Consider the following 11,737-nt stretch of genomic DNA (forward strand, 5'->3'; position numbering starts at 1 on the left):
GCTGATTTCATGCCTTTTTCTGGATGTGCTGATATCATCGAGTATCCCTACATTGAGTGTCTGTGAGACAACATTCTACCCAAAACATCAGTACCTTCTGTCATTATATGCTGTGATGTGGCCTCACCCAAATAATTATCCAGGGCAGAAAATCGATTTCATGGCCCACGTGTTGAGGATTTGCAACCAGCCTGGCTGCACTAATAGGAATGCGGATGTAACATGACATTTGAGAATCAGCCAAACGTGATACAGAGTCTGGTGGTGCTGTGAGAGTCAAACCTTACTTGAGAAAATCTTGGAGGTAACTGAGCAGCAAAGCCAGACTCTTCTCATCTAGTGGAGTGTAGGCCAGCATGGCTCCGATGCGAACTGTTGGTGGAGGAAAACAAATGAGCAGTGCAGAGGAGGACAACAGGCTAAAGGAGATTCAGAACCATTTAAAAAAAACAAAACAAAACACTGTGTCAATGGGTCATAAAAAGAAAAATTCCTACATTTGATAAAACAATCATTTGGAACCACAAATTATAGGAATTAACTACTTCTTTATATGTTTCAAACATGGTGATAAAACTATCGTGATATGGTCAATTTGTCTTTTTTCTAGTAAGGTTAGCAGTTTTTTCTTTTCAAAAACAGCTTGTGAACTAGAAGTAAAAACGTAATAGTTAAAATAATTGTTCTCAGAGTCGAATAAAATATTCAGAACTTTTATACTGCAACAGTGACACGTTTCATGATACTGTCCAAACTGAAATTCCTGAAAACTTCTCTTAACTGTTCTCACTTTTACAGCAGAAATTTTGTTTGTTTCTTTTTTCCTCTTTGAGTTTTTTTTAAATGTAGCAGTTAGCAAACGCCTGCCCTGCATTCCAAATTGCCCAGCCCTAGATAGTGCAGTTTACATCAGCAGCTATAATTGCATTTGTCATATCACACACAGGAGCCGTCATAATAATTAAGCCTATTTATAAGTTTTCTATATGTAATTTTAAAATGTAGAGCATCAAAAGATGACGTTAAACACTAACCTACACTTTCATTGAGAATAAATTCTCACTCATGTTTCTCTCTCAAGTCCGCTTTTAGACCCAAGGTGATAATTAGAGTGGATGGTGTTCAGTTCATCCGACCAACACTTCTGGATTTTTAGAACAGATTTTCTTAAATAAAATAATTCAGAAATCCAAGGAAGTGACTAAAACTCTTTTTTTTTTATTGAAGATTTTTCTCACATAACTTAGACTTATATAAACTTTAATGATCCACAAGGGAAATGGTTGGAACGGCCCCAGCAACTGACCTGATTGTTACTGTGGGGTGATATGCCTATAATTTCTACACAGGAGAAATAAAATAGCTGCCCACATGCATTTATGCTGCATGCTGTGTAGCGTTGCCATGCAACTAGGTCATTTTAAAGTGTATTAATAATCGCTATTATCACAGCAATAATGGTATATAACAACTTGGTCAAGAATTCATTTGGTGCTTCTATAGTAGGACTAATCTTGGACGAAAGGCTTATTCAACACTGGACAAAAGTGCTTGAAACAAGCTTTGCATATTTACTTACATAAATGTGCACATGAAGTATTCAACTGACAGCACTGCTTGTAACTGGATACACAACATGTAACACCCAAGCATACGTATCCACAACTACAATTAAAAATATCAACAATTTCATTTTCAGTAACTAGTTCTAATTTTGAATAAAGTTAACTATAACGTCATTTTCACAAGTCAAAACGGCAGTCAAAGATATTAAAATTCAGTTTTGACTTATCAAATTAATCCATCCATCCGTTATCTATACACTGCTAAATCCTCACTAGGGTCGCGGGGGGGCTGGAGTCTATCCCAGCTGACTTTAATCAAATTAATAGTTGTAGATAATTCAAAACTTTTTTTTTTGAGTAGTTTGACCCTGGTCATGCCAGGTTTCCTATTGGATATTGGTCCAACAAAGCATTTGAAGGATTCTTAGCAGAAGTGATGGCAGCTGCTGTAGTGGATGAAATGGTAAGAAGAGAAAATGCTGTCAAATAGGAAGAGCTTATCTGTACCAAGTTTATGGAGAACAAGAGTTTAATTTATATAAGATTTAGGACTGAAATTTACTAGAAGGCTGCTACGACATGGCAGTAAAACTTGTTGATGATGACACTCGCAGTATGATATGCACATTTGAAAAGCAAGTCACTTCCTCTTTGTCGTAGCTTCTGACACAACTACAGATGACTGCAAAGTTATATCACCGAGTCAAAGTTTTAGTTCAAGATATTTGGACTTTTTAAGGTATCTACACTGTCATTTTGACTAGTTCTACTGAATTTTACTTAGTGTTAACCTAACTAAAGATATCAAAAACGGACCATATAGCTATGTTGAATTTTAAAGGAGTAAACAATATCTTGAACTCAGCTTATGGGTCAGAATTTAAAAAGACTGCAAACATGTCAAACTGGAATTAATAATAGTTGTAATTCAGGTGCAAAGTGTATATTCTCTCCTTAGAAGCTTCATACACATGAATGGTATAAGCGACTTGTCCTTGAAAGAATGACGATGTGAATCTGCAATGTTCCTTTTGACGAGGAAGAACTGAATTACGGACATCTGAGTTACATTTTCAGTCCATACATTACATGTTAAAGCAGTTCTATTTGAACTTGTTACGCACCAAATGAAGCAAGAGTATTTGATTGAGTGAGGCTTCTGCTTGCCCTTTCAGCAGTGAGGCATTTGCAAGAAAACCTTCACATTTCTTTCACAAAGAAATAGATCATTTCAGAAGAACATTACATATAAAGTCTTTTGCACTTCATTCATTCAGGTTCAGAACGAGGCTTCTGTGGTCACATGTGAATGGAAGTAGCATGCATGCTGACTGTATACATTTGCATTTCTCGTATACGTGTGTGTTGTACAGGAGCCTACCAAACAGACGCAGCAGATGTGGCGCTCCGTACACCTGAGACATCGGCATGTCTGGGTGTTCAGCCAGAATCTCAGCGTACTGCGGCCTCTCGAACTTGTACAGAAGCTGGGTGCCCAGCATGACGTTGAAGTACTCACGAATGCCCGCCACCACCTCGTTGACTGCATACTCCCTAATTGAACGGAGAAGAGAAAAGTCACCTTCTTCTCGAGAGAAACCCAACACGGAGACTGCAGCAACCACATCTTTACAGAACCATGTAGGGATTCCAAAGCTTGCTCGAGATGAATCATCACTAATGTCATTCTGGGGCATCTATTTGTAAAGGTTTCGCTTCCCTTGTGCCATAATGCAGCAAACCTGTGACTAAATACAATGGTGAGAACGATGGTGAATAACAGGACTCACATTTATTCAGCCCCCAAAAATTTTAGTGAACATCACCTCCACAACCTATCATTTCACTGCATGTTATTGTATTTAAAGCAAGTATTTAGTCTTGGCAAGTGAATTTTCTTATTCTACTGGCACTAAAATAACTAAAAGGTAGTCTACAAGAATTAAAAAATGTTGTGTATATAGAAAATGTCACGTGGATATAAGATTCGCTAGAAAATGCATCAGTTATGTTTACTGAAAGCCACAGAATTCTACAGGATGTGTAATCACAGCTGAGGCAGCGACAGCACACAATGGTAATACCACAGAAGGAAGTGAACAACATTCCTGGGTATCATTTCTTCTCTGACAGGTGATAAAGTGGACACATGCTGTCATGCTGAACAGTATCATCACACGATACCAGCGTTTCTTCGCTGTTTCATGATTTTAAAAACATCTTGGTGTTTGCTTACTTATTATCCGAGTTTCCTTTTGATTTCTTGTAGTTTGCATAGTCCTCCAAGACAGTCTCTACATTCTTCTTAGCAGGCAGATGAAATAACTGCAAAGCATCAGAAAGTTATTTTTATCCAAAATGTTTTATCAGTAATCTGCTTTGAAGGATATTTTTCAAGCATAAAAGTCTCCACATACCGTTTTCAAATGACTTCATGCCATCATCAGGGCTACAGAGTACAGCTGGTACATCCTGTGTACTGTTCTGACTTTGGAATGCTATTTTGCTATTTATAATTTTCCTGGCTCTGATGAAATAAAGACACATTTTTGTGTTCAGTGTCATCTTAACCTGTGATGTGAGGCTGTGGTATCTTTTTGAAGTTTCACTGACTTCCAAAAATAAAACGAGGCATAAGGAATCTCTTCGATTTTTGGAAAACATTTAAAGAGCAACTTGCAGGTTATTGTCATTTCTCTATACGTGGTTACGTGGTTCTTGCCATACTGTAGATTACAACATTAGTCACATGGGGTTATCCACTGTGTACTAACACTACCTCTGTACAACACAACTGATGGCCTCAAGCACGTTCCACAAATTGACTCTTGACAAGGCGCACCTGTTGATTCAGACCACACCATGAGACGACCTCATGAAGCCGAATGAGACAATGCCGACAGCGTGCAAAGCTGTCAAAGCAAAAGGGAGCGACTTTAAAGAATCGAATATATATTCTGAATTGTTCAACATGTTTTTGTTTACAACATAATTCCATGTGTGTTCTTTTACAGTTTGGATGTCTTCAGTATTAATCTACAATGTAGAAAATAATTAAAATAAACAAAAAACATGTATTTGTATGTTGGTGTTTCATTCTAACAGAAGTTTATTCAAAATGCTTGTGTGGAATCTGTAGAATCTCCGTGACTAAGTTGTCAATCCCTCTGGGTCGATTTATTGATCAGCTGTTCGAAAGGCTTAAAGCTTCAAATGAGGAAGGTCTCTTCATTGAGGGAAACCTACTTCTAACTGTGTTACAAAATTGGCTTTAAATTTTATTGTAGTGCAAATACAGACAAATCTAGTTTCTGCTGTGTTTTAATACACATTAATTCACTGGAGTCACTAAGCTGCAAGCTGCTTTTGAGGCATTTTCTGTCAAAAAAGTTGAGAATGTGTATTGATTTTTACAGCCATCATTCTCTACCTGCTTCATTTCTACATCAACTGTTAATTCTGTATTTCTATTATTTAGTTTTGCACAGGTAGATTTCAAAAGCAGGATGTCCATATAAATTTTCAACACATAAAATTGTCCCAATTCAGAGGCTGCATCTTTCGGAGGCTGCATTTAAAGCCTGAATGTGTCACAGCAGCACAACCAAGGCTGTCCCATTTCATTAAGACATGAAGATTTTCTAATGTGGCCGACGAATGCATCCATCTTTTCCACGGCTGCAAAGGATGCATCAGCTGGATCCTACGCAGCCCCACATATCCCAAGATTAATTGCACGCTGGCGACAGCTGATCTCCAGCTAGAGTTTGAACTGCTCACAACTTGACTGAAAAGACGGATTTATCAACTTCTAAACAAAGGACTGTTACAGCTCACTCCAATAGCTAACAACAGAAGTGTTAAAATCTCAAACAGACTTTAAACATTTGTTTTAAAAAATCTGATCAATGACGCTATTGATGTGAATCACTGTAATCTGGAACAGTTGTACAGCTTCAGTGTTTTAGTTCTATTCGACTGAGGTTGTGGTGATTTTATAATATTTTAAGTTAATATTAGTGTGAATGTTAACAAATGTAAACAAGCTTAACGCTTCTTGTTTTTCAGACAGTTTAGTCCAGTACAACCGTCCAGTACAAGCAGCACCTCAAGTTCTTCAAGTATATAAATAAACATCAAAAACAAAACCACAATTTTGGGATCCATTTGAGTCAAAATATTAGGAAAAATGACATTGTCCTATCCTTATCCTCTGGACCGCCTCATTTAACAAACAGCAAGATGCAGCCTTTGCATCCTTCGGTGGACCAGTTTTTGGAAGGATGCAGCCTCTGGATCGGGACTTGGCTGTAGACGTTTCTTTTACTGTGGAACCAAATGTCTAAACTCCACAGGTCAACACAGTCAAATTAAAGTGCAAGAAAAAGGACAGTCTTTGCGAGCTCGGTTCTTCCTCACCTGTTTCTGGCGTGTGATGAGGTCCCAGTCATCCACCAGCCAGGGTTTTAGCTCCTCGGGGATCTTCACTTTCACCTCCACACGGTTGGTGAACATCTCCTCCTGGACACACACATACCGATATATAACTCTTTGGGGTTTTATTTGGTAATTATTTTTTTACTTCTCTCAGAATTACAAACACATTAACTGCAAAGCTTTACTCTGACATGTATTGTCCCTGTATTACAAGGACTTTGTAAGATTCAGTTTCAATAGAATGAAAGTAGTAATAACAGTCCAGATCACCAACTAGAACCAGCTCCCTCACTTAAATGTCTTTTCACCTGATCCACAATATAAAAATACCCTTTCCAGTGGTTAAATGGCTTCTTAAAGACCCCCGACAAGAAAATCTTGTTTTTTTTTACCTCTTAAACACGTTTAGTTTTTGCCATTTCTGACTGCAGAAAACAATCCACCATTGATTAAAGGCCCTCTCCAGGTAGGTCAAGCTTGTTTTTTACCTTGTTAACATGTCCATATGGTTTCTTTATATGCTAGAGGACACATCATGAGTGAAATAAGAGGTTAATGGAATGTTTGAGCATCTCCACCTCAAAGTTGCAGCGTATCAATGACTGTCAGGGTTTCATGTCTAGAGTTACATCTAAACTATTTCAAGACATCAATCTACTACTTTTCTTTAATTTTTTTTTTCTTTTGGATTAGTTGTTAGTGGTTTAATCATTGTCTGGAAAGGGACTTTAAAAGGAAACCGTTTCGAAGCTTTTCACACAAACAAAACTAAAATTAACAGTTTAAGCTGGTGAATGTGTTTTCATCTTGCTCTACCATGAACTGATGATACATACACTCTCCACAGTAGGATCAACCCGAGCCCTCTTCTTCCGTGGTCCCTGGGGCGGTTCTCCACTACTGGTGCCTTCACCCGGCCCTGGGGCTAAAAACAGGACATCCATGACAACTTAGAAATTACATAGAAATGACGACTTCTATTACAAGCCTGTGAGATCAATTTGACAGGTTGCCAGAACTTTTATTTGTACTGAACAGATCCAAAACAGACTCCCAAAATAGGACAGAGCTGGTTGGCATAATGAATGAGCAGGTAAACAACAACGTGTAATGTGTTTTGTACTTTTAGCTGCCACAACGCAGCACTTCAGCCTCTAATTCACTACTGCTAATACGGCTGTCCTGTTGACTTCACAGATTCAGTGTGCCTCTAAATTACTTAATGGCATGGAGTGCATTTTACATAAAGGATTAAATATGACAAGTGGTTAATCTGAAAATACACATAATGTAATGCTGTGTGTGCACTTTAGATATGTATTGTTTTTTACATGATTTTCTATTATGAATAACACTATGTACCATTTAAACTAATCGCCATGGCTGTTATGAAACACACAAGGCCACAAAGCTCAAAATACAAACACAAACTAATGTCTAAAACAGAAATAATGGGACAGTTTATAGATCATTTGGAATTTGCTGAACTAGACCATGAACATTTGGTTTTAATAATAAAATGTTCCTCTCTGAATCTGGTGTCTTATTACAGCCAGGACAAACATGTTATGTACAAATATTTTACTTACTCTTCTGTTTTGCCTTTTTCACTTTCCTGGATACAAAAAAGGACATTGTAAGTTACAACATGATAATAAATATGTACCTTCTGAGATCCCCTGGTACATTCAGTAAATGCAAGCAGACATAACTCCATTTAACATACAGTCAACTTTCAGGCCAACCTTTAATCAACTTACATAATAAATCATTCAGAGGTGGGAAAAGGCACACTTACAGATCAACATTTTTCTGCTGCACAGCAGCAATCTTCTTGCTTGGTGCTAAACCCCTCATCTTTCCCTCAACATAATGGTCCCTGGGAAAGAAAGAAAGATGAGTGAACATAATTACATAAATTGCTCAAATTGCTTTTACTGGCCATATAATAAATGTCAAGAACAACTCCTAAAGCAAGAAAAATTACATTAAGTGCAAAACTGAGTGCAAATGCTCCTACTCTTTTGTAATGGTATAATCTCTTTGAGAAAATGACTTCTGAAAGATTTAACATTCGCGAGTGTTTCTTTTTTTAGCTCAGCATGGGTCTCTGTTGGGTGACTATGCACGACATGAGTGTTCCAATTATAGTAAATAGTGTTGTGTTTTCTGCCTTTTCCTGCTATTTCTGACAATTTAATTAACAGAAATGTCTATAAAAATTGGATTTTTAAAAAAATATCCATTCCTTTTTGGAACTTGTGATTTCCTTTGGTACTGACCTAAATCTCTTTGGGAAAACACAAAAAATCCTCTATGCAGGAAAAAACCTGCACCCTAAATCTTTAAGTCGCTAAAATAAATAATTTTGGACTGATATTGTACATATTTGTGTGTTTTCAACTTTAAATATGTATATGAGGCAAATACAGAGAACAGCCAATATTTAGAGTTTTGGATTTTTAGCCTATTTGCTGTATAGTTTGCAGAACTAGAACCTGCATCAATCTCGATACTGCATACAAATGGACTTTCAAATTCCTGCATTGAAAAGTGAAAATAATTAGCTTAACTTCTAGCAACCTCCCAAATGTTTTCTTGTGAATAATGCCGGTCTCACAAAACCACCTTCCTTGTCATTTCGACAAAAACCCCATGCACAAAAACTGAAACTTACTGATTGGCCTTTTGAAGCTCTTTTTGTTTCGCAAGGTTGCTGTCCACATATTTGAGAACTCTGCTTTCAGGAACCCATTCATCCCAGCTGTAAAAGAAAAAAGAAATCTCACACTTTGAAACTCACATTCACAATGACTTCATTTACAGCTGGAGAAAAATATGAAAGCAGCATGCAAATGGTCTTCTTTTCTAACTTAGAGAAAAAGGTAAAAATCTGGTGGCTTTACAGGACAATGACCAGACAGCATGACTAGTCAACAGACGCTCCTTTAATCGGTGACTGTAAAAGGCCACCTTAAAATCCAGCTTTATTCAAATGCCACAGATGACAAGAGAAAGGCGAGAACAAGATGTTGGCATGCTGTCATTTCTATTTCCTGGATGGACATGTCTGATAAAAGGGATCCTGTCCCTTAGATTGTCCCCCAACTTCACCGAGTCCTTTGGGAAGCAGCATCGAAACCCTTGTTAACTCTGTGCAACACCGGTATGAGGTACTGCCTGATGCAAATGGTGGCTGACTTGTGAATTCTGGTCTATGGTCCTGTTCTCGACCTGCCCGTTATCACTGCCAATATAGTGCACACTTAGCTGTTTATTGAGGTCTATTCAGTTGCAGAGGTGCAGTGAAACAAGAAGTAATTGATTGCCTTATGTCAAAAAGAATGGATAGAATTTAATAAACTAGTAGATTTTTGGTTTCTTTTACCACACAAACCAAAAGGACTGATGCTGCAGTAGACCGGAAGTAAGCATGAGAGGAATGAAGACAGAAAAACCAAAGACGCTCACTTTTTGTTCCATCCGCTGTAATGAATGAAGTATTTAATCTGCTTATCCTTTATGCTGATTTTGACACACTGTAAAACAAGGAAACACACGGGTCAGTTAATAATTCATCTTTGCTTCACAGTAAATGAACCACCAGTAATAACACAAACACACACAAAGTGCTGTAACAAACCTTTGCCTCATAAAGCAATGGCCCATGAAAGCACAGGACTCTTTCACCTGCGAGGAGGGAAAACTAGTGTGAGAAAACACGCCATGATACACAAAATAACAACACAAACTGCAGCGTAATAACTCGATAAACTACCATAAAGACTTCCAGCTTCATTTTAAATGAATGTATGTTAAACAGACACATTAGCAGCTCTTTTTGTGTCGGTTTGATTCAGGCAGCTTCAGCGAACACAACAAGCTAGCTAGCCGTTAGCCTAGCATTAACCTCCGCCGCACACCTTAAGCTTGCTTTACTTAGTTTAATATGACGTTAAGATATTTTCAGGTATGTTTTAATTGACTTGTCCACACATTTGAGCTGTAATAAAGCCGCTGTCTCCCTCCCTAGAGAACGCTATTGTCGAGCTATAGCGGCGGCGGCATCAACAACAACAACAAACCCGCCCCCTTCCAGGCGTTAACATCGTCCGCGCTGGTTTTCGGCTCCCACCTTCTTGAAATTTAGGTTTAGGGTCCTGTTTTGGCGCCATTCACAGACTCAGCTGATCGGATCTCTGAATGATCAAATTCGTGCATTGCCAGAGTCCATTTCTTCCAGACACAAACACCTCCGACATCGGAGCCAAAGCGACGGTGAAGCCGAGACTGGCCTTCCTGCTGCGGGTCACCTGACCACCGTGTAGCCTCCCAGCGCTGCTGCGTTCAGGGCTCCTCCCTAGACTCAGAAAAACGAAGATTGATCACAGAAAAGTCAGAACAAAGATGCCTGGTCTACTCGATGGCGAGGCAAAGCTATCTTTTTTGGGGGGTGACCACCCTGAGACCATGGCTCATATTAGGGTGGCACAATGTCTCAATTTTTACTTCTCTAAGAAATCACTATAGATCAAATAGTACGATTTTTTTTTAGTCACTTACTCTTATCATTGCATGAAACATAGGGTAAACCCAGGTAAGGTATTCTCCTTGAGAACAGTGTGTATTTTCTTTAAAGAAAAAAAAAATCTATGATGACTATAGAAAGAATTTTTCCCTTTTATTGCTTTTCAACATTGTATTGTAGTCCATTAAATTTGTCTTCTTTAGCAAAGATCTGACCAAAAAAAGACTCTTTCATGTCAAAGAGACAACAGATTGTCACAATGTAATGCCAATACCTTAATAATATAAGACGTAAAGTTAGTGATTGCATAAATGTTTACACCCTTTAAACCAGTATTAGTAGGTGTACCTGTGGCCATAATTACAGCTTGGCTTGACTTTTACCACATTCTTCTTTGCAGAACTGCTCAAGCTCTGTCAGGTTAAACAATAAATGCGAATGAACAACACTTACAAATTGGATTGAGGTGTGGGCTCTGATTCGGCCACTCCAGAACATTCACCTTGTTGTTGTGAAATGGTTTCTGCGTACCTTTGGCTGCATCCATCCATCCATTATCTATACAATCTTAATCCTCACTAGGGTCGCGGGGGGGCTGGAGCCTATCCCAGCCAACTTAGGGCGAAGGCAGGGGACACCCTGGACAGGTCGCCAGTCTGTCACAGGGCTACACTTAGAGACAGACAACAAAGCACACTCACATTCACACCTACGGACAATGTAGAATCACCAATTAACCTCAACATGTTTTTTGGACTGTGTGGGAGGGAGCCGGAGAACCCGGAGAGAATCCACACTGCATGGGGAGAACATGCAAACTCCACGCAGAAAGATTCCGGTGCCCCCACAGGGACACCTTTGGCTGCATGCCTCAGGTTATTGCCTTGCTGGAAAACAAATCCTCTCCAAAGCAACAGTTCTGTTGCAGACTGATTTAGGTTGTTTTTCAGGATTGCTCATGGGTTTTGAAGGTTTAAGATAGGGATCCCCAAGTCAAAGGTTGCACCTCGTGGGTTTGGAGTGTTTAGACAGGAGTGACCAGGTCAAAGGTTGCTGTAGGAGAGTCGCCTCACTGTCTAGAGAATGGAACTCCCCTTATGGCATGAGACATATGTTCTTAGTTTTACATAACAACCCCCTTATATAAGCCAGTGGTTAAGGTTATTCTGGAGGGTGATTCTTTTTGGCTTCAAATCCTCTCACGGGC

The 11,737-nt window shown here is 38.8% G+C and overlaps 1 protein-coding gene across 1 annotated transcript in view; it reads right to left on the reverse strand.

The window, feature by feature from the left end:
• The window catches only part of LOC103353194 (mortality factor 4-like protein 1), a 13,105-nt gene extending 2,804 nt beyond the window's left edge, over positions 1–10,301 (reverse strand). The window contains exons 1-11 of the mRNA XM_008276044.1: positions 10,138–10,301; positions 9,646–9,692; positions 9,474–9,541; positions 8,680–8,766; positions 7,801–7,881; positions 7,592–7,617; positions 6,839–6,927; positions 5,985–6,086; positions 3,802–3,890; positions 2,947–3,119; positions 288–372 (exon numbers count right to left, since the gene is read on the reverse strand). Coding sequence (XP_008274266.1) covers positions 288–372; positions 2,947–3,119; positions 3,802–3,890; positions 5,985–6,086; positions 6,839–6,927; positions 7,592–7,617; positions 7,801–7,881; positions 8,680–8,766; positions 9,474–9,541; positions 9,646–9,692; positions 10,138–10,177 — 887 coding nt within the window. The 5' untranslated portion in view covers positions 10,178–10,301. The remainder of the gene's footprint in view (positions 1–287; positions 373–2,946; positions 3,120–3,801; positions 3,891–5,984; positions 6,087–6,838; positions 6,928–7,591; positions 7,618–7,800; positions 7,882–8,679; positions 8,767–9,473; positions 9,542–9,645; positions 9,693–10,137) is intronic.
• Positions 10,302–11,737: the final 1,436 nt, after the last annotated feature.

Source organism: Stegastes partitus, unplaced genomic scaffold, assembly GCF_000690725.1.
Source record: "Stegastes partitus isolate 25-593 unplaced genomic scaffold, Stegastes_partitus-1.0.2 Scaffold64, whole genome shotgun sequence".
In the NCBI taxonomy this organism is placed as follows: Eukaryota; Metazoa; Chordata; class Actinopteri; family Pomacentridae; genus Stegastes; species Stegastes partitus.